General features: G+C 38.3%; 1 protein-coding gene across 3 annotated transcripts in view; it reads right to left on the bottom strand.

The window, feature by feature from the left end:
• The window catches only part of cadm4 (cell adhesion molecule 4), a 171,019-nt gene that overhangs the window by 7,332 nt on the left and 139,510 nt on the right, over window positions 1–24,177 (bottom strand). For 2 of the 3 annotated variants that reach the window (XM_056267617.1, XM_056267616.1), the window contains exons 2-8: window positions 23,768–23,914; window positions 19,419–19,706; window positions 16,649–16,810; window positions 15,395–15,485; window positions 10,055–10,227; window positions 5,063–5,140; window positions 1,371–1,499 (exon numbers count right to left, since the gene is read on the bottom strand). In XM_056267617.1, coding sequence (XP_056123592.1) covers window positions 1,371–1,499; window positions 5,063–5,140; window positions 10,055–10,227; window positions 15,395–15,485; window positions 16,649–16,810; window positions 19,419–19,706; window positions 23,768–23,914 — 1,068 coding nt within the window. The remainder of the gene's footprint in view (window positions 1–1,370; window positions 1,500–5,062; window positions 5,141–10,054; window positions 10,228–15,394; window positions 15,486–16,648; window positions 16,811–19,418; window positions 19,707–23,767; window positions 23,915–24,177) is intronic. The other variant, XM_056267618.1, reaches the window with a different exon arrangement.

Genomic DNA, 24,177 nt, shown 5'->3' with positions numbered 1-24,177 from the left:
GCTGCTCCCCACCCCGCTTTCCAGAAGACGGCAGAACCATTACAGCTCGTGCCTTGGATACTCTGTATTAAAAGTGAAAGCAGCGTAAAATACAGTACCTACTGCTATATATGCTGTTAATATAAATCAAACAACAGAAGGAAATCAGAAAATCACTCACTGGTCTTGATTGAATAACTATAGTAGCTTTATTAAGAATACATTTCTTACTTGAATGCTGCTGTTAAATGCTCTGGCGAGGAGATAAACATGGCGGACTGTGTACAGTTCACTCAGGGCGGGGTCTACTATGCTAATAGGGCGGAGTCTGTCATCAGTCATGGGCGGGGCCTAAGCATTTGTGACGTCACATTGAATAGAAATTGCAAACGGCTTGTTCTGAGACACTGCTTATGATGTATGGGGATTAAAAAAAAGGAGAGGGTGGATTTTTACCATTATAGGGTGGTTGTGTACACACTGCCGACACACATTTATGTTCAAACACCATGTAAAAGTACATTTTGCATAAGTCCTCATTAATAGACTTTAAAATGTAATTTATTCCTGTGTATCAAAGCTGATTGTTCAGCAGCCATTGCTCTTCAGTGTCACATGATTCTTCAGAATTCATCCTAATATGCCAATTTGCAGCTTGAAGAGCATGATTTATTTTAAATAGAAATCTTTGATAACATTATAATTGTCTTTACTGTCACTTTTGATCAATTAAGTGTGTCCTTGCCCCAATCTTAACCCAAAAATGTTTGAATGGTAGTGTTTATAACTAATATTATATAACTGAATACTATGAATTCTTATTGGACGCATGTAAAATAGCAGATATACAAAACACCTGCAAAAACACAAATTTAATGTGTCCTGGCTCAGAAACTGTAAAAAAAAAAAAAAAAAAAAAAAAACCTCTGCTTTGCATTTCTTGCCTGTAACAAACACCATTCGATAAGTTCATCCTCACATCTTGCTCTGTATTTTCATATTACTCCACGTTTCTGCATGGCCGTCACATGAAAATAACATAGGGCAGTTCTGCTCACTGATACGAATCTATAGCAGAATAAACAGTATTGCATAATCTCTACATGGAGACATTTCTACCATCACTTGGTATATTTTAATCACCATCTACAACAGTTCTGTTTCCATTTCCTGTTAATGCTGGCTCTCAATGCACCAGCAAACAAACTGGATAAATGTTTTAACCTGGTTGATGTTAATTAGTGCAGTGTGAACCAGCCTTTATCTTCCCTCACACACACTCTCTTTATCTACTGCTTAGATATTGTTTTATTTTCTACCTTTCCTCAGAAGGTGAGGCGCATCATGTCATTGTGTCACCACAGGTTAAGTGTGTGGAGAGAGGAGGTCACCTTTCTGTCGGACGGAGCACCAGATGGTGACGATGAGCACACAGATGACAGTGAAGACCAGCAGAGCCAGGATGCCCCCGATCACTGCATACGGAACAGCACTGTGGGTTTCCACCACTGCTCCAGGGTCTGAGATACACACAAACACAAAGAGAACGGTTTTAGATTTAGCATTTGGACTAAAAACAATTCAAAGTGACTTGTGAAAACAAAGAAAGATACATGAATGTGATTAAAGTATCCTGTTATTTTATTGCTTGGAATTGTTTGTTTTTTAGTAAAAAAAGACAATGACAGCAGAGGTAAGATAGCTGTGTGTGAAGTATACCATTCAGTTTTTTCTGACAAGATAGGAAACAGTGAGAGGCAGAGAGACACTCTGAACCATCAACACATGAGCCTGGACTCCTTAAATATTAACAACCTGTTTACACCACACAGCGGTGGGTAGAAAAGAAAATGGGAGACCTGGAGTCAGAAAAATAGAGAAAACGCATACATAGAAAGAGCAGAAGAGAGAAAGTGGCACAAAATGAGAACCTAACCTGAATAACTTTATTTCTATGGAACAAAACTACAATGATAGTTCTTGACTCTGAAAGCTATAAAAAGGTAACACTTTACAATAAGGTATAATTTTCTAACATTAGATCATGCTTTTGCTACTTAAAAATGAGCATTATGTGATTTGAACAAACTGACATTTTAGTCATCATTCACTTATCGTATATTATCAGTGAGCTGTTAGTAGGTTGAACTGTGATTTGAATGAATCATTCAGTCCAATTTATGAAATAGATCAATAAGTTAATTGAAAATAATTTGTTCACTGATCCAACTCACTTACTCAAAGATCAGGTTGCAGTGGTTATTGAGTTAACAGCTCTCTGGAGAGGAAGATTATCAGTGAATAATAAATATCAGTCTGTTTTTCACTCTAATTTATCCTTTATTTTAGTTTTTCCTTCATTTTTGGAGCTTAAAGGGATAGTTTATCCAAAAATTAAAATTCTGTCATCATTTACTCACCCTCATATGTGACCCTGCATCACAAAACCAGTCATAGCACAGGTATATTTGTGGCAATAGCCAAAAATACATTGTATGGGTAAAAATTATCGATTCTGCCAAAAATCATTAGGATATTAAGTAAAGATGTTCCATTTTAAGACATCAAATATTTATTTTTGTGAGTGAATGCAATAGTTATATCTCTGCCAAATATTGTCCTATCCTAACAAACCATACATCAATGGAAAGCATATTTATTCAGCTTTCATGTGACGTATAAATCTCAATTTCCAAAAATTGACCCATGTGATCCATGTGGTTTTGTGGTCCAGGGTCACATATACTGTAGTTCCAAACCTGTATGACTTCTTCTGTGGAACATAAGATGTTAATAACCAAACAGTTTTGTTTATCATTGACTTGCATTGTATCCATATCTTCTTTGTGTTCTACAGACGTGAGGGTGAGTAAATGAATTTTCATTTTTGAGTAAACTAACCCTTTAACAAACATGTTCACTATGAACCCTCATTGGGGCGGTGTGAGGATTCTTTTGTGTTACACAGAATAGCATATAGCTTTTGGACCACTTGAATGAGTAAATAACATTTTTGAAAACTGTTCATTTAAAGGTAAAGTGTGTAATAATGTTTGGTTTCAAAAACACTTCCCCTGTTTTTCCAATGGTAAGCCAAACTGATAGCCCCGCCCCCAAAATCACACTATTGGATAAGCTGATGTTGCCGTGTGGGGCTGGTTAGGCATTCTCAAACAATCAGAACAATGTTTTCACCACAGAGCCTCAGTGTTTACACTTTTCATGGGAAAATAAACCTACAAATGGTATACTTACAGTTGTCTCTGCACATTAAACTAGGATAAGAAAAAGTATTTAAACATCAAAAAAATTACACACTTCACCTTCACCGCAAATGCTCGAGAAACAGCGGGAGATATGGAGAGAGGGTGGTTGCCTTTGAACAGGCTGTCGAGTAACATTTCATTAGGATCCGTTTCAGAAACGATGAAAAATTAACGCTGCTGCCCGCCTCACATGCACTTTTCAGGAAACCAGCCACCCGGTGCTGAGAATGTGACATTAAAGAGACCACAGCCTCTGTTGCTTCCACTTGCAATTGTCTTTCTCTCCCAGTCTGTTCTGGAAAACATAGTCTTTACCCCCCTCAATTCTTGCTGGATATTGGAGAGAGCAAACAATACGATTCAGAAAGAAGAGGAGCAAGACAGAGAAAAAGAAATGAGACTGATGGAAAAGGTTTGTGTGTTAGAGCGTGAAGAAAAGAAAGGCAAAAAGTCATAGATGCAATGACTGTGCACTTTGAAGTGCACAAAATGAAAACGCATCGGATATCTTCCTCTGCAGGTCAGTGTGTTGAGGTGTGAGTTTTGTGCAGTGTTGCGTGATGTCGATGTCTTGCAGTACAGTGAAGTCTCTCAGTAGTTCTGTCAGGTGGGATGATCAAGGGCTTTCGTCTGACCCGACCTCACATCCCACAACATCATGAATGACAAGCGATGCTGCTGTAGAGCTGGGCCTCTTTTAAGGGGTCATTGTGCTCTCTTTTACACTCTCTTTCAGCATGTGTTTCTTCATCTGTTCGCAGACTCTTAAATTCTAATGATAAACATGGCACCACAGCTGAGTAGATCCTCTGGAGAGCAGCGCTAGTGCTTCAAATGATAAGGGCACTTGGAAGACAATAGGAGTGTGTGCACATACATCTTAAGGGACATTAATAAACACAAAACATGAATGAGAAGATGAGAAATTAGTGGATTTAGCAGGAGAAAACATGGAACAAAACCGGTTTAAAAGGCAAGCATCGGAGCAGAGCCGTCGGGGAAGAATTTGCATATGTTGAGGTGGAAGACAATTAAAGAAAACTGGATTTGCATTTCCTGAAGGAAATAACAGTGCTTGCATGGTAGCAAACAAGGAAATATTAAAGTTTTAGATAAAGCGATTGAAAAGTTGTGAAACCAAAGACAGAGACAGAAAGGTAGAGATTGACAGTAATATGCAATATAGATGGATAAATAAGGTAGCTTCTGTGCCTAGTGTCCTGTCTTTGTAGCATCCATTCAAAGTAGAGTGTGTTTTGGATAAAGTCACAAAAATGACTGAAAAGTTTTGAATCTAATATATCATATCCAGTTGGATCATGTCACATACAGTCAAATCGGATCTGAAAATTTTGCTTTCACAGAAGATCATAACTCCACGCAGCTGCAGTTTGACTTTCATTTGTTTTATAGTCTGTCAAAACAAGTGAAAATGCAGCATAAATTATGAACAAAATTATTTACAAATCAAATGATGGATGCAGAAATGTGTGTAGAAGACGAAGAATGAGACAAAGAAAACAAAATATTACATTGCTCATTGTGCAAGCACTGTAATAAAACTGTCACTCATTATTACACATGTGAAGAGGTTAGCCAAAGAGGGCCAAATAACAAAAGAGGTTGTTTACATCTTTTTAAAAGCTACAGTAGAAAAACAGCCTGTTTTATTCTAAGGGAAAGAATTTTTTTTAAATCATGTAAACCTAAAGCATGACTGTTTATGGTGCAATAAACACTTCAGGAAAAAAAAAAGTGAAGGGAAATGAATGATGAGTAAAGGTGAGGGTAGGTGATGGTGATGGTAGAAGGGTTACCTTGGTATTCCTTTGCAAAACTGGAGGATGGAAGGGTGGGGTGAGCGATGGCAGGATGAGGGTTGGGAGGGACAAACACTACAAGGGAATGGCATTACAACAGGGTTATTAACAAACTACTGCAGCTACATACAAGCACATGCAAGAGGAAACAAGCAAAATGAGGCCTGTCATTGTGTATGTGAGTGTCCAAGTGTGTAAGCAAGAGATAAACAGTGTTGTTCATAAATTGCACCCCTCTGCCAGGGTCAAGGGTCTCTGTGCGGGTAACATCTCCAGCCAGCAGGGTGCAGCAGCTTCCTGTTCCACCCTTTCATCCCTCACCGCTGCAAAATACTGCAGTTACCGTGCACCCCGGGCTCAGCACTCTCTCTCTCACTGTAATCTTCAATCCCTCCATCCCAAAGATCATCAATCTTGCTGCTCTGCTCACCATCCTCCACACCTCTAATATAGGCACTAGCCTCATCGCTCTCTCTCGACCCATCTCGTTCCTGTTGCTGGTTCGCAGCTACTCTCTCTGCATATGGGCCTATCCTTTTTATGCAACAAAGAGCAGCAAGTTTTCGGTTGCGTATGTGTGTGGCCTTCAAAACTCAGAGGGATTAACAGCATGGTACCAGACTGATCAATAGCCAGACACGGATCAATATCCCGAGACCACCCACCCTGACTCTTCAGCTAATCATCTCTCTCGTTCCTCTCCTCTCAAATCCTCTTGTCTTCTACTGTGGCAAAACCTCTCACATTTTAAAACATTTAAGATTGTTAAAGGGACAGATCCCCCAACATCTTAAAGGTATAGTTCTCCTAAAAATGATTCTTTAACCCCAAAATGTGAATTCTGTCATTATTTACTCACCCTAGTGTCATTCCAAAACCTGTATGACTTTATTATTCTTTAGAACATAAATAGAGAAATTTTTCAGGCCATAAACAAGGACATGCAGACATGACACAGAAGCTCCATAAAAGTTTCATAAATGTTGTCAATATGACTATTTCCAAGTCTTCTGTAATCTTAAAATTGATTTGTGTAAGAAACAAACCAAAATTTACATTGTGATTCATTGATATCTCTAACAGAACCGCTGCAACCTGATCAGTGAGTTGAAACTGTTTTGTGAAACTGCAGCATATTCATTGAAAAGATCCCAAATCCACTGATCAAATAAATTATACTTTCACAAATCAAAAACCGCTACTCTCATGACCACAAAAATAAATAAATTGAAAAGTGGAAAAAAGAGAGAGAAAAAAACACTTGCAGTTAATGATGACTTTGGTTTGGTCTGTTTCTCAAACAAAGATTTTGCACACCGCTTTCAAAGACAAATCATGTGGATCACTTTTATGCTATTTTATGGTGCTTTTGCATAATTTTTAGGCTTGAAAGCTTCAGTCCCAATTCATTGTAATTGCATGAAACGCAGTCTTCAAAATCTTTTCTTTTGTGCTCAGAAGAAAGAAAGCCATACAGGTTTGGAATGACATGAGGGTGAGTAAATAATGACCACATTTTTGTTTTTGGTTCCTCTATTCCATCACTCAGATCCTTTTTTTTCTCATTTCATTTCCCGTCCCTCTTTCCCTTCTCTTCTCTTTTCAGTGCTCACACTTTCTCGTTCCTTACATTTCTGTTTTCCTGCACTTTTCTTCAAAACCAATCATTTAAAAGGCGTTTCTTCTTTCCTTTCTCCTGCACATCATTATGGCTCAAGCTGGAAGCTGATCAAGGCATTTCATCACACAAATGTTTGGGTGAGTCAAGTCAGCAATGTTCTCTGCGTTTTTGGGACAATGGGTTTTGTGCCACATTATACCACCAAAGAAAGAAAGAGTGGCAGATCTTCAAGTTGTGTTCTAACCCTCCATTTACGGAGTCCGTAAATCCCACAGTCGCTCACCTCTCCCCTCTCTGCTCAAAGGCCAAGTCTCTGTCGTCAACTCGACACACTCCTTGATTCACCTTGCTTAATATTCCTGTCATGACTGTCCAAAGGTAAAAAATGACATTTTCAATTACTATTTCCCCCTCTTGCTCATGCTTCCTTCTCTTTTTCCAAAGTTTCACTTCATTAATAAAGTGCCCATGTTGTTTCTCCTAATTAGAGCCACAGCTCATTACTGCGCTACATCTTTTTCTCTCTCCTGCGAGCATTGTTGGTTCTCCCTCCATCTATGTTTGTCCATCCCTCCTTTTCTCTTCTCTCATTTCAATCTCAGTGGCTCTCTGAGGCCATTCGATTGTTATGGCTTTTATCTGCAACAAGGTCCATCATGGCTAAGTACTGCTGCTGTTTTACATAGGGATGTCTCCAGGGGACTCTCCTCTGACCGTTTGACCACTGAATAAGCATCATATGTGGAAGTGAGTACACACACACACACACACTATCCTCTCTATCTAGGATTTTCTATCCTCTTACCTTAAATATAACACTCACAGAAACATTTTTAGATTTTCATTAAAATATTTAGCATGTTTAAGACATTTTCCTCATGGAGACTTTTGGCTGCTCCCTACACTGTAAGTGATTTCAGGTTTAACAGTTCTTGTGTAGGCAAAACCTGAAGCATTCAGATACATTTAAATAAATCTAAAACCGTAGCAACACAAAAAAAAAAGTTGTTTTGTTAAAACAAAAACAAAGTATGCACCAAATATATATGCAAATGTAAAAGTTTCCAGACAGACAGAGATAAAGTAGCACAGACAGGCGTACCTGTTGAGCCATGTGGTAAATACAAACTTGCATATCAGTCAGAGTAAATTGCAAAATTCCTGAAAAAACAAAGTCTCCTCCTCCTCTGTCCTTTTGTCTTCCTCATTTCCCTATCTGTGTCACCTCTCTCCATTGCTCTCTGTTGCCTGATTCATTCAGTCTTTCTCTCATCTACCTTTAGTTTATAATCATAATCCTGTTCATATTGGCTGGTTGCTCCTCATTTTGCACTTTATGGTCACTTTAGACATAAAATAAATCAGTGGGAAAAAGTTTGTCAGTGCGAAGCAGCAAGATATTTAGATCAGCCCTCCTCCACCCTCTTGTGTCACTGTGACTGCAGACTCATCATCTCAATAGTTCTCCCTCATCCTCTATCAGCTTTCAGAAGTCACACATTTCTCTCTTTTTAGTTGGACTGAGCATGGGATTTCCAGCGGATGAAACCTAAATACGCTGATACCGCTGAGAGTTAACACCAAATCTTGTTCATTTACTCCCGCATAAACACATTAAATGGGGAGGCCTGTGTTCTGTGTAGGAGAGACAACAAGATGAAAACATGATGAAGGGAAGGAAGGAACAGAAATGGTGATAGAAAATCGTAAGGAAGCGAGGAATGAGAGGGAGGAGTGAAGGGGGAACAGGATGGATGGAAGGAAGGAAGGAAGGAAGGAAGGAAGGAAGGATGAAGGGAAGAAAGGAAAGAAAGGAAAAAAGGAACACAGGAATGGTGAAAGAAAGATAGGAAGGAAGCAAGGAAGGGGTGAAGGAAGAACAGGATGGATAATGGATGGATGGAAGGAAGAAAAATAGGATGAAGGGAAGGCGAGCAGGCAGGAAGGAAGGAAGGGATGAAAGAAAGAAGGAAGGAAGAAACAAAGGAAGGAAGGAACAAAGGTGAAATAGCTAGGGAGGAGAGGCAGGGGTGAAGGAAGAACAGGATGGATGGAAGGATGGAAGGAAGGGGCAAAGAAAACAACAAAATGAGGGAAGAAAAAGAGAAAGAAACCCATGGAAGAAAAGGAGGAAGGATGAAAGGAAGGTTGGAAGGATGAAAGAAAGGTTGGAAGGAAGAAATGAAGGAAGGAAGAATGAAAATAAGGGACAAAGAGAGGAATAAAGGAGTGAAAGGAATGAAAAGAAAAAATGAAGGGGTGAAATAATGAAAAAAGAGGAAGAAATTAAGGGGTAAGAAATAAAGAAATGAAGGAAGGAAAGAACATAGCAAACAAAGAAATAAAAGAAGGCAGAGAGAAAGATAGGGAGAAGGGAAGGAAGAAAGGATAGAAGGAAATGTGAAAGAAAAGAAGGAAGAAATTGAGGAAGAAAGGAAGGAATGATGTAAACAACTAAACAAGGAAGAAAGGAGGAAGAAACGAAGGAACGATGGAAAACAAAGGAAGGAACAGAGGAAGGTAGAAGGAACAAAGCAAGGAATAAAGTAAGGAAGGAAAGAAAAAATGAAGGAAGAGAGGAAAGATAAAAAGGGGAACAAAGTGAGGAAGAAATTAAGAATGGAAGAAGAATGGAAGGAAGGAACAAATGAAGGGAGGAAGAAAGGAAAGAAGGAATAAAGGAAGAAACAAATGAAGGGAGTAAGAAGCATGGAAGGAAGAAAGGAAGAAAGGAAAGGAGAATAAACAGGATTCCTGGGACATTCTCTAAAGTGCAGAGGTGTTTCAAAGCTAAGAGGATCACCTACACAGAATGAGCAGAAGAGAGAGGGAGCGAGGAATAGAAGCGGGATGAAAGATGACATTCCCACCCACCTGCGCTCTCCGAGCTGCCTCGTTAACGTGCGTATTTGATGGCTGTCGTTACCATGCGGAGAAAAAAAAAGAGGAAAAAAGAGAAAGAAAGGAGGGAGACCTCTGGGGATCTCATTTCTTAGACTCTTTCAAAATACAGCACACATCCTGCAGGTCTACAGACACAGCTGAAGGGTTCAGTTCACTGAACAGCCACAAGGGGCAGATCTGGGCAGGAGGGGGAGGACTAAAAAAACACACCATGGTGGGAGAACAACACGAGTTTGTCACATCCAAACCCACAGTAAACCACCTCTGTAGCTACGAAGAACCCACGTTGTTCTCGGCAAAGAAAGTGTAGGTGTTTACGCGTATACATTTGGAATTGTTTTGTAATTCTGAGCGGTGTGGAAACAGGCTTCATATAAAAGCCTTAAGACTTTGACATGCACAAATGTGGGCTGTATTGTAGTTTAGTGTTTATATCATGTGACCAGGGACACTTGTTATCTTACCATACACCAGCAGTGTGTAGTGGTCAGCTGCACGGCCATAATTATTATGCGCCTGACAGAGGTAAGTGCCGTTGTGTGATTGGCTGAGGCGAGACACCTGGAGGATGTTGGCTGTTTTCTCCGCCCTCTCAGGAAGAGTGTCGTTCACTCGTGACCACTGGATGTCACGTGGTCTGGAAAAGAAGAAAAGACAGACTGTAAAAAAGACAATCTTTTAAAGAAATAATCAAGTATTTATCAAAGGAGGAACAAGGCATTCAAAGAAAAGCTGGAAAAACAAATCTAATGAGGCACCAGGGAGGAAAGAGAATAGAAATCTTATAACATAAAAAAAGATGAAAAACACATAAAAGGATGGGGGGGCATTTTGTTAAGTAAATAAAATCTAAACCACATTAAAGAACAAGTTATTTTAAATGAGACTTGTTTTCAAAGGAATATTTTTTTAGTATTATTTTTTTTTTTACATAAACCTCAGTACATTTTGAATCTAAATGATCTCATTAGGTAAAGATACTTATTTTGTTCCTGAATGGATCAGTGTGTTTGAATCAGTTGAATTAGCTCAACGCGCTGCAACTGAAGTAAACACATGCAAATAGAAAAAACAGCCGCAAATTAAGAAAACATCTTCAGCAGTTTTACAACACACATGTGCTGCAAATACTCACAACACAAGCAAATACAGAAATGCGCTGCAAATAGCACAGACCACAACGGAAATGTTTCCAGGGGATCCCAATAAGTGACGAACCCGGCTGGGACGTGCTTACCATAGACAGTATAAGAAGTGGACAGAGCCATCTCATTGGAACTCAGTTGAGACAGTTGAAGCCCATTTTTAGCGATTTTTGAGCACTTCCGTTCCTGACGCGCAGACTCAAACCGACTCAAACTAAGCTTGATGACGTGAGCAACCTGTCTGACAGACGTGAATCTTCTAGTAGCTGTGCGTGAAAATTGCCAACGTTAATCTTGCAGAGACAGGGAACTTGAGCAAAGAGTTCTTTGGCGTGAGTGAGCAGGAGTAAGTATTCTGATTAATTATTAATTTGTGTAGTATTTATTTTAAAATGTGCTTCTCCCTTGACGGGACGTCCCCCCGATTGCCTGTGAGCTTCTCCTCCTGTCTGTACGGTAATTTCTGTACAGCGCGACAGAGAGTCGAGTGGTTATGACGCAATCGTTAGCCTATTTTTACTAAATCTGTTTCTACGGGGCCATAGTGTAACATAGAAGGTAATGGAGCCTTTTATACATTGTCGTGTTTCTTTAGAAATAAATAATGGACAAATGGAGTCTTTAAACGCCTCAGATGTAAAGTTATTCGCTGTCAAAGTGACGCCAAAATGAATGGGAGTCAATGGAAATGCTAACGCAAGAGAAGTTCTGCTACAAGATGGCGGCACCCGGCCGGCTTCAACTTCCGGTCGATGGATTACCCCCTTGGTGCTTACAAGGGGGTAATCCATCCGCCGGAAACTGAAGCTTCCTCTGGGGGCCGCCATTGTAGCTGGCTATCACCTGCTGTTAGCATCCCATTGACTCCCATTCATTTTGGCGTCACTTTGACAGCGAATAACTTTACATCTGAGGCGTCCAAAGACTTAATTTGTCCATTATTTATTTCTTAAGAAACGGGACAATGGATAAAAGGCTCCATTACTTTGTATCTTAAGTTATGGTCCCGTAGAAGCAGTTTTTGTAAAAATAGGCTAACGATTGCGTCATAACCACGGGATGCTCTGTCGCACAGTAGAGAAATTACCGTATAGACAGAAGTAGAAGCTCATAGGCAATCGTTTACTGTCTATGAGGCAATCGGGTGGACATGGAGGCATAAAGTCAAGGGAGAAGCCCATAGATAGAGAGTTCATAAAAGCAACGGGACAAAATATTTCAACAACAGATTTGTTTCAGATTTCAATTCAGATTTGTCTCGGCACAGCAACTAGAAGGTCAGAACGGTTGCTCACGTCACATCTACGTCGTCAAGCTCAGTTTGAGCCTGCGCAGTGCGCTTGGCTATCAGGAAGTGAGTGCTTTTATGGGCTTCAACTTTCTCCGTTGAAATCTATGGGGTCGCTGTGTCCATTTCTTTTACTGTCTATGCGTGCTTATTGCTCAGTCTACTTTTTTATTATTTTAAAATATTTTTAAAAACTTTTTCTTCTTGCAAAACATACAGAGATGACATGTTTATCACATACAACGTTGTATACAATATACAAAATGTATTTACAATATGTTCAATGTCATCAGAATACAAATGAGAAAAGAAGAGTTAACAAAGAGCTAAAAACTAAAAAACTAAACAAAATAGATAGAGAAAAAGAACATGTTAATCTATACATCAGTTACATTGTACATTTTTTGTCATGTTATGTTTAAATAAGTTTCATAGGTAAGAAATGTTAGGTAATGCAGGGTCCAAAGATCAGACGGCAAGTTTTAAAGTTGATACACAGACAGATATATACATTTTTTGTATAAAATGTATACCATCAGCTGAATAGTTGTTCTTACGACAATTAGAAATTTATATTATTGCTGTTAACATAACTGTTGCAAATTAATCTCAGGTGAAAATGATGAGGAAATGATGTTGTCTTTCGTTGCTCCCTTCGCCAAGTGCGTTCCAAACGGCTACATAAATGGCACACAAGTGCCCTGCTCACTCCAAAGTCCCCACTTCAAGGGCTCTGCCCTTCGAAGGGAGTAGGGCATAGGTATGCTCACTTCCGAGCAATAAGCACATCCCAGCCGGGTTCGTCACTTATTGGGGTCCCCTGGAAACATTTCCGTTGTGGTCTGTGCCATTTCCAGCACGTTTCTGTATTTGCTTGTGTTGTGAGTATTTGGAGCACACTTGTGTTGTAAAACTGCTGAAGATGTTTTCTTAATTTGCGGGTGTTTTTTTATTTGCATGCGTTTTCTTCAATTGCATCGTGTTGAGCTCTCGGCCACCGTAAATACGCCACTTAAGATGCATATATCTTTTTTGAGGATATTGGATTTTGTTTTTACTGGAAAGTTTATATATTATATACTCAATATTTTGCAGAGAAGAGAGGAGAGGAGTATAGTCCTAGAAGATAATACCAGGCAGACAGAGACAAAAGAGCATGAAAGAAGGAGATTACTGAAAACACACACACAAAACAGCTGCGAGGTGATCCACAATAGCAGGAGATACACGGACACTGTAGGGCAAAAAGCCTGAGGCTTCTGTTCTGAGCCCACCGCCTGTGAAACGCCTCATCCCTCATCCACCCTGGCTGGGATACAAGTCTACGTCATCACACCGTAATCCCACGGGACACTTTTAATTACAGCCCTCACAGGATACAGGATTCAGGACTCAGGATACAGTACCACACACACATTCTCACATACATGCATGAGCCAGCCAAAGCACTGAGGAATAATAAACACACCCCTCCAACAAATGCAGACCGTGTTTAATTGGTGATTAATGTCGGATGAACATGATCGTAATGGCTTTATAACCAAGCAGCACGACGCAGTGTACTGTGAGTTCAGTTACCGTAGAGTGGCATCTGGATTCATCTCTCATCCCTCCCATCAATACACTCATTTATCTCAACCTATCCAGAGAGCGTTCTCTCTGTGGGTGTGCAGTCTATTCTCATTTCTCATCACTGCATTCTGTAATCTTCAAACATGCCCCTACAATTAAACATTTACACGTTTCACACTCTCTTACTCCCCATCGCATAAATCACGTAGCCTTTCATTTCTCTTTCCCAGCTAAAACCCATCTGAGCCCATCTTGCTTTCCTTCCTTCCCTCACTCATTCATTCATTCCCCCATTTCAGCGTAAAATGAGTGGCAGCTCAAGCATCCTCTCTATCTCTCCATCTTTCATTTCTGTAGCGGTTCCTTACGAGGCTCTGGAGAGGTTTTAATGGCTTTCTGCTCACAGCCTCTTAGGCAAAAGAGGCTCAGTGACCACGGTTGAGCCACAGAAAAAGAGAAAAACAGAGACAAATGTCTTCTGAAGACAGAAAGTGTCTGTGCTCACAGTGACAGCGGTGAAGTTGACAGAGGAGAACTTTCTCCTTTAATATAAGCCATTTAGTGATGTAATAAATAAATATCTCTGAAAAACTCTGAAACTTCATTCCATATTGACCAAAATTGGTAAAAGAAATTCAAATGCTGGCGAAGGACACGCATGCATCAAAATAGTTGTTTATTTAAAGTCCCCCTGTAGTGAATAATTGTATCCCTTAACACTCATCTTTGATCATCAAAATGACATATTTAAACATTTTTCCTTGAATTTTTTTTCTTGCCTTAAGATAGCTTCAATGTAACTCTACACCACTGCCTCATTTAGTAAACGCGGTTCTATGAATATGCAAATTAGCCCCGCCTCCACTCACTCACACCAGCTCAGAGATCAACTCGTTGATGATCACACATTGACGTGATTGGTTACAAGGTAGTTTTTGACGTCAGAAACACCAGTGATCTCAAACCGTGTTTTTGAGACTGTCTTTGGTTCACAGCAGTTTTAAGGAGAAAATACTCATCAATGGTGTTGACTTGGTTTGTTTTAAAGCATATTGAAAACACCACATAGACATAAATAATATAAACAACATTAAAAGCTTTATTTTCACCACAGGGGGACATTAACGTTCACTATAATTTTTCATTTTATCCTGTTTAATTGTATTGCATATTGTTATTATTTTTTATTACTTCCATCTTTACTGCTACATTTATTAAAATAAAATTAAATATTTTTTATAATTTATAAATAAAAAATAAATAGTGGCAGTAATTGCAAAACAAATAATAATATACAATAATAATTTATTTTTTCCACCTTTACTGCAAAATGTATTTATTAAAAATATATATATTTTATAAAAAATGTATGTGGCAGTAATTGTTATAAAAATGTATTTTATAAAAAAAATATGTTTTTTTGTTTTTATTCCAGTGACTGGAACATTTTTATTGTGTACTTTGAAACTGAAATTGAAGGGGAAAAAATAAGAGAGTGAGGTATGGGTGGAAGAACAGAGGATAGAGTCCAGGCTGTTCTCCCTCATGCACAGATGCAGGATTGTTTTTGTTCTGAGTCATTATACTTTATTGGAGCTGGATTCAGATGATCCTCTTTAAGCATTTTGGATTGTTAGAAGATAAAAGCTGTTCCTGTGGGACCAGTTCAGATGATTAGTTTTTAAAGCACATGTAGAAACAGAACTCCACACATGCTTTCACATCCATCAAATTCTCCCACACACGAACTGACAGATACGTTTAGAAAGAAAAACACACAAACGCTCTTGTACACTCACAGTGGGTTGCCAGTAACGGAGCAGGTGAGACTGAGGGAGTCTCCCTCTCGGAGGATGCCCTGAGGGGGAATGATTTTCACCGTAGGAGCAACTGCAGAGATAAAGAGAAAGATAGAGAGAAGGAAGAAAAAAAGGAAGAAAGCTCAGTCACAAAGCCTAGTGAGCACCTACTGCCTTCAACGGAATTTCAATTCGGAATTGGCCAATGTGAGAGGAATAATAATTATAATAAACACACACATATGAGATTTATCTATTTAAGTATTTAAAAATAAAAAATGTAATACACTATCATTAAAAAGATTGGGATAAGTAAAATACATTTTTTGAAAGAAATGTATTCAGCAAGAATGCATTAAATTGATAAAAAGTGACAGTGAAGACATAATTAATAATGTATTTATAATTAATATAAATAATAATGTTACAAAATATTTCGGTTTCAAATAAATGCTGTTCATTTGAACTTTCATCAAAGAATTCTGTAAAAAAAAAAAAACCGAAGGATCATGTGACACTAAAGACTGGAGTAATGATGCTGAAAATTCAGCTTTGCATCACAGGAAAAAACAAAACATTTAAAAATATATTAAAGTATAAAACCTTTATTTTAAATTGTTATCATAATTCACTAAATTATTTATTTTTTTACTCTATTCTTGATCAAATAAATGCAGCTTGGGTGAGAATAAGAGACTTCTTTCAAAAACATTTTTAAAACTTTTGAACGGTAGCGTAAATACTGCTTAGTATTGAATTAACTAGATTTAAAATCTAAATTTGCTTTTAAAATGCAGCTCACTAGGTTTTGGAACAGAGCAAGTGTCTCGACACATTTCAAGCGGGTGTCTGATACAAACTCACTGTGGGTAACAACAGCAATACACTAAAGTTTATTTGAACTCAATTGTCTTTTTATAGAGCAAAGCCCTTTCGTTTTTTACAGAAACCTTATGAGAGGAGTCCTTGTGTAAAGTATATTATTAGATATTAGAAATTTTAATTGGTTGAAATCTTTCCACAGTATCATATTTCAAGTGTTTCTGTTTACAATGTGGTGTGGTGTGTAATGGGATACTGTTGTCTTCTAGTCCTTTATCATAGCAGGCAAGATGTAACACAAACAAAAAAAACCTTGTTAGAGGCTTGCCAAGTGAACATGTTTAAACAGATGGGGCTTCTGCGAGCTAATAACAACGTTAATCAGTCTAATATGGCGGTAGCCATGGAAACGTGACGGCATTGTTGGCTCACAGTGAACGTCCAGGCTGTAGTGACGAACTCGTTTCTGCCCCACGAGTACCGGGTGAGACGCCTCACAGCTCAGCGCCGCTCCGTTATCTTTCCTCTCCACGGGGATACGGATAGTGTTGGAAACACTCACAGTCTTGCCGTTCTCCTGCTGAGAGATCACACCTGAACGAAAAGAGAGGGATGGAAAGGAATTGAGGGGTTTATAGAAGTCAGTTTGCCCAAATTTGAACAACGTTCACATTTCAGCCACACATTATTTGCATACCTTTCATTCAAAGGATTGCACGCTTGCACTGGTTACTTCAAAAAGGACGAATTCGATGTGCTGAGCAATATTCCTTACACACAGTGATTTCACAACCACAGAACAGGCTCTATTATCCCTGTGAGACTATTAAGTTTTAATTTGATGATGAAAAACGAAATGACAAGGGGCGAGTGAAGGGCAGAAAAGTGGTAATGAAACAGAGAAGATGAAGTGTAGGTCGATAGAGAGTGGGGTCAAAAAGAGTTTACAGAATTATGAAGTATATATCAAGATTACCGTAATTACAGTATTCTAACTAGTAAAATTCAGATTTAGATCTGTCATATGAACCAGTTAGAAAAGGCTCATTTATTGACAGTAGTTAATGTGTCATGAAATAAAAAATAAACAACAACACAAAGATGACACATTTTTGGAGGCCAAAACCCTTAAACCCAGAACTTTTAGCACTTCCAAGATCGATCGTCCTGAAGTATGTGTTTTTTTGGCGATAAATCTAAATCTGAATCTTTATATCATTTTTGAGAGCCTGAAACAAAATGTGATGTCCCAAGCACACAATCATAATGTTCACATTATAATTTTGTGTAGCCTATATGACAGACTTGCGCTGCACTTTTCTTTTATAATATAACTGTATTATTCCAATCATATTTAAAGCAATTCAAAACCATCACGGTGAAAGAATTAATCCATTATTTATCGGCTTTAATATATCGGCCATATTTTCTTATCAGGCCGATAACATTAAAAATGAACATATATCGGCCGATACTGATTTGGCGGCCAATATATCGAGCATCGCTATTACTACCCCTTGTGAATTTTTCAGAGATTTTACTTGTCTTGAAAAAGGTTGTTGCTACAAAATGGCCTAATGGGACTACAGAGGTTGTTGGGTACATTAAACATAGTCCACTTTCACAGCCACTTTGTGTTTATAATCACACTCTTGCAAACTATTCTAGCTACTGTATGTGTTGGCACGTTGGCGGAAGCTTAGTGAAGGTGGCGCTAAAATTATGCAACAGAGATGTAGTTTGTTTATAGCCTACATATAGCTTTTTACTTCTGCTGATTGTATTTAGGCTTCAAAATTCATAAAAGTTGTGTTAATTTGTGAAGATTACCATGATGAACAAAACATGTAAGAAATTAACTTTTGGTCCCAGATTTTCTGCAATATTTCAAAAGTCAAAATGGGTTTTTGTCAGGGGAACCAGGGTGATGCTAACTTCCGGCTCGGCCTACAAAAATACACGTGTTGTCATCTCATAATTACGGTAATTACGGTAATTACGACATGGTGTGAACGCAGCATTTAGCTCCAACCCTAATCAAAGGCACTTGAACAAGCTAATCAAGGTCTTCAGAGTTACAGGTAGGGTGAGTTTAATCAGGATTTGAGCTAAACTACAGGGCCACTTTTAAACCCTGTTGTAAAGTGTTACCCAATCTCAGAGTTACCACCTCATAATAACATAACATGAACGCTGCATTGTATAACACAGGGGTGTTTCAATGTTTGTGTCATTCCACTTGTCTATGATTGTGGCGTTCCAGACCAGAGTATGTGAGCAGTTTGAGGAGTTGTGTGGTTTTGCATGAGGCTGTTTTTAGACAGGCTGCCAGTCTGTGCGCTACTTGGCGAATTAACAGCAAATTTTGTCTGAAACATAAGTTACTTGACTGAAGTGTTTATAGAACTCGTGTGATATCACTTAAATAACCTTGATCAGGCATACATTTAAATTATTTTCACTGAAGCGGAACAGCGATGGGCTCGGAAGTCCAAATTCAAGCTGAGTCCTGTCTTATCGAATCTGTCGAGAGACACTCTCCGCTCACAACTTTATATTCAAACAACATTGATGGTGCACAAAGCCTACATTCTCAGCCTGCACTTTCCCTGCCTCTGTTTCTCTGTCTCTTTGTCATTCTCTTCTTGGAGCCAAAAAAAGGAAAGCTGAAACAAAAAGATAGAGCAAATGTGATGGCATTGAGGAATAGAAGGGGGAGAGAAAGCAAGAAAACGTGAGATAGAGTTGACAGAAATGAAAGGAAGGCACAGATTGAAGCCCCACCTGGATCCAGTTCTGTATGGGGGTGAGTATTTGACAAAAACAGAAAAGAAAAGCGTTCCTCTGCACACATCCGAAGGGACCCAGATGGACAGATGCATTTGATATTCGATAGAGTGACATAAAGCAATAGAGGGGAAAATGTGCCAATGAGCAAACACATGTTGGAGAGGAGCAAAGCGTATCTTCCTGGCTGCCAGAGAGATTAGTCGAAATGCATGACATTTACCATGAAGACAGAGAGTCTGACAAAGAGACAGAGTAAATATGCACACATGTGAGAGATTTTTAATAAAAGTGGACTCTTTTGTGTTTGTATATGTGCTTATATGCTTTTTTTCATGTTTGTAAGTGCATGTATAGTATATGCATGTGGCTGCATTGAATCTAAAATGACTTGTCATATTTAAATGAAACTCACCAGGGATCTCTCGGCGGTCCCGAACCCAGCGCAGGGTGGCTGGTGGTTTGCTCCGTGGGGACGAGCATGTGAGTTCCACCTCTCCACCCTCCACTGCCTCGGTCTTCACCTCCACGGTAGGCACCTCCGGGGGCACCACCACCGACAGCGTCGCCACCTGGTGGTGTGTGTCATCGGTGTAGAGCTGGCAGAAGTAGCCGCCCTCATCAGACACACTTACATTAGTCAACGTGATCCGCACCAGCCGCTGTGAGAAAAGAACCATCTGAAAACGGTCGTCTTTCAGTGCTGGAAGAGAGAGAGAGTAGGGATGAGAAAGGATAAAGCAAATGCAGGACACACAAGTTAAAATTATGAATTATGTTAAAATGCCTTCTTTTCACAATGGCTAATATCAAGTCAAGGATATTACATAAGGAAAATGTGAGTTAAGTAATAAAATAGTTGTGTGAAGAGAAAATGAAGCAGGACAAATGGTACTACATTATCATTCAAAAGTTTTTTTTTTTTAAATGAATACTTTTATTCAAGCAAGAATGCATGAAATTCAACAGTGACAGTTAAGACATTTATAATGTTACAAAAGATTTCTATTTCAAATAAATGCTGTTCTTTTGAACTTTCTATTCATCAGTTTCCACAAAAATATTAAGCAGCACAACTATTTTCAAAATGAATAATAATAATAAATGTTTCTGGAGCAGCAAATGAGAATATTAGAATGATTTCTGAAGAATCATGTGACACCAGAGGAATCACAGGAATAAATAACACTTACAAATGTATTAAATATACTGTAATAGAAAACATTTTAAATCGTAATAATATTTCACAACATTACTGTTTTTACTGAATTTTGCATAAAATGAATGCAGCCTTGGTGAGCAAAAGAAACATTAAAAAACATTTTAAAAAATCACCAGTCCCAAATTTATTACCAGTAGTGTGCATTTTACATGTCCGTATTTCATGGATTAAAAACTGCTGTTTATCACTTACACTTCAATTACTTTTTGTCACGATGTTTTCAATTACTGCTATTCAATTGCTTGTTTTCAGCAAACCGTTGTGCAGATCCTGATTGTGTAGGATACATAAATACCACTTTGTCTTATAAGTGTTGCAAATAATTTGACAGTGAAATAAAGAAGTATTACCTTTTGCGTAGCTTCAAAGCAGTTTGTGTAGTAGCTTGTAGTGTTGCTAGCTACTTTATCAAAATGAAAGCTTGTAGCTTTACTACTTTTAATGAGTATTAGTTTGATGTTTGCAATCTACGTTTTCAAATGAACTTCTCCAACTCTGATAGAGAATCACACAATAAAGATCAAAAGAATAGAGCAACATTAAAAGGAGAAGATGAAAAGGAGAAGAAAACAACAACAGACGATTGTTTTAACTAGCAACTCTCACAGAACAGCTGACACAGAACAACACATAAATACAGAGGGAAAGCAGAAAACAGGAACCGAGAACTGGTGTTGAAAACACTTTGAAACCAAGGTGGGAGAAAAATCAATTGTCAGAAAATAATAATAATAATAATAACAAATAATGATGCCAATTGCAGGGGCTGGATGGGCCTTTTAGAAAAACAACAACCACACACACACACACACACACACACACACACACACACACACACACACACACACACACAAACCCATTTTGTATTGACTGGTGCTAAATACTCCTTTTCTCCCTACTTCCATTTAAAGCTTTTGTCTGTGGCCAACTGTGCTCTGGAGATGTGACCCTCTGCAATCAGCACACTCAAAGATAGCAGCCCAATGCGCTGGATCCATAAGATGATTACTGCTCTGAACCTAAACATCTTTCAACACCAGGCTGCATTTATCTGTTTCTTGCTGGAAAATATGAATGAATGTGAGAGAGAACAAGTAAATTAGTGAGCAAATGAGTGGGTGAGTGAGCGAGCGAGCGAGCGAGCGAGCGAGTGAGTGAGTGAGTGAGTGAGTGATACACTAAGTGAATCACAAATGAATAGTTAGTGAGCAAGCAACTGAGGGCTGGAATACACTACAAGAATTTTAAAATCTGAACAGACATAATACGAAACTAAATAGAAATCGTAGTCTGAGCCCATTATACGCTAATTATTTTCTGTGAAATCTTTCAACCCTGACTGCTCAATCTGCAAACTGGTGCACACTTTCGGCAAACTATTAATGACTCAAATTGAGAACAAAAGTCGTGTAGTGTATTCCAGCCTCGAGTGAGTGAATTAGAGTTATACAGAGAGTAAGTGAAAGAGTGAAACATTGAACGAATGAGAGAGTTAGTGAATGAATGAGTGATAAACTAAATAAGTGAGTGAGTGCTCTTTTGTGACATTTGTACCTACTCAATCGATCCGTGTTTCACACAACGGGAGTAAAAGAGCCTCACTAAAGGAGATAAATGCCTTCACTCAGGCTAAATGGCAGGGAAATGTCAATGCATTGTCCAGTCCGCTGTCACCTTTAGTCATGCCTCATTTACATACCTCACAGATCTGGCCAATATGAAAGAATCTCATGGAAAGGGCGCATGCTGATAGGTTATTGTATTCATGACCGCTGAGGGATATTTACGCCCTGTTTCCCGCTAAAAGACTGTTATCGGGATTCATTAGTTAGCAAGCGGAGTTTTCATTTGCGTTTCTCTGTACATTTAGACCAGGGCACTCGAGCAGTAAGTACAGCTTGGAGCTGTCATGACCACACTGTAGTATCCACCGATATTAAAAGCATAAAGATTGTTAGCAAAAAGTGAGTCTAAAAAAGAGTGGTGTGAATGGCTCAGAAGAGGTGTGATTTAGCTCCTACAAAATAGCCCAATTATGTGCACTTATAAAAGCAGAGATCACAGATACTAATTCAGCTTTTAGCTTTTGTGGTCCTTTCTGTTTCTACCAATTTCATTCTTTCTCTCCATTCTCTTTTTTCACAGAATTACGTATGCTTTCTGAGTCCGTCTCTGAGTGAGGCAAGGGTTACAAAGGCAAGGATGAAAACACATTACATATCATGCAAAACGAGGGTGACAGAGAGTCATCACTTAAAGAGATTTCAAATTTGAGCGATAGTGACGGCTGCGATGGAAAAAACAAAGGTTATTACATAAAAGGATCCTTAAAAAGAAATTGAAATAAGGTGTAATCAGTTAAAAAGGATTTCAGAAAGACTGATGGCGCCAGTATAAATATATTCCAAATATGATAAAAGCTAACTAGCATGAAAAGAGACTGCTCCACTGCTAGCACGAACTCCAAGGTTGTGTTTAACATATTTACCACTTACCAGCACTAAAAGAGAACCATTAATGGAAAAGGAATGTGTCTGATGAAGTCAATGTCAGAGAAGGAGTGCTCAATAAGTTGATTTTGGTACATGATAAAAATGCAGCAAAATGGGGAAGAACTTTAATAAAATCAATGACAAACTTTACATGAGGTTTAACAGACCAGTAGTGTGGATGTGTATTTTAAATATAATATATAAAAATATATAAATCAAAGTTTCCATATGTGATTAGTGATAACTATATGATTAACTAATTATCTGTTTTGCATTACATAATGCAATAAAGTTTGTTCATGTTATTATGGAAAACCATTTCTGCCTCAAAGTAAAAAAAAAAATTATGATATTGTTTATAAAAAAGGAAAAAAATCGATCTCATATGAGAAATAACGTCATATTGTGGAAAATTACAATTTCTAGGTGGAAAAAAATCTAAATGTGAAATTTACATTTGCAATTTGAGAAAGCATTACTGTAAATAATGCAATAGTAAAGGTTATTTTTATGCAATATTGATATAAAATAATGTCACACTGTGAGTCACAAATTTGAAAAATAGTCACACTATAAGATATTAAGTCACAATTTCTAGAAAAAAGGTTAAAATTGTGAGATATAAAGTCGTATTTATGAGGAAAAATTTAGAGATACACAGTATCACATAATTATGAGTCACATTGTAAAATATAATCACATATTTGTTTCCTTGTTATATAAAAACATTTAAATTTTGAGAAGTAGTGACAATTACGAGAAATACATTTGCAATCATGAAATATAAAGCCACATTGTGAGAAATTAAGTCACAATTGTGAGAATAAAGTAAAATTTTAGGTTTAAAATTTTAACGTTGTTTCTTAGTTGTTTATTTTCTCAAAATAAACAAGGTCCTGTGTATCTCAGCATAATCCTCAAGTCTTCTAGCTAACCTAAAGTAATGGGAGCAGGCATATTAAAATAATTATGCCAAAACATGTTGATGAAAACACGTGGAGTTTAAAAAGATCTGTTAGCGATGGCCAGTGAAGTTTTAGCTGTGCTAACCTCGTGTTCCATTGAAGAAGAGCGTTTGTCTGCGTGGGTTCTGGATGACCACGATCGAGCCGTCGTAGTTCTGAAGACGGCAAGAGATCTGTGCCGTCCCCCCCTCCAGCACGGTCACGTTCTCAGCCTGCACGGCCTGACCCCGCGCTGAAAGACAGAGGGGTGACAGAGTTAATGCAGAACTCTCATTTGGTGAAATTAATCATTTATAAAGGTATTTTAGATGGACAAAAGGAGACAAGATGGCACATGGAGCAATTTTGAAGATAGAAATACCTCAGTGACCAATTAACAACTCTCTCACGTAACTACCTTTGTGCTTAGAAGTGTGAACTATGCAGAAGAGGAGACAGACGAGTGAAAAAATAAAATAATGAGAGACTGACAGATAGACAGAGACAGCGAGAGGG

The sequence above is a fragment of the Rhinichthys klamathensis genome, unplaced genomic scaffold (genome assembly GCF_029890125.1).
Source record: "Rhinichthys klamathensis goyatoka isolate OS25496 unplaced genomic scaffold, OSU_Roscu_1.1 h1tg000262l_1, whole genome shotgun sequence".
NCBI classification, from domain to species: domain Eukaryota; kingdom Metazoa; phylum Chordata; class Actinopteri; order Cypriniformes; family Leuciscidae; genus Rhinichthys; species Rhinichthys klamathensis.
Note: the sequence above shows the minus strand (reverse complement) of the source record. Positions and strands in the feature narration are given on the sequence as shown.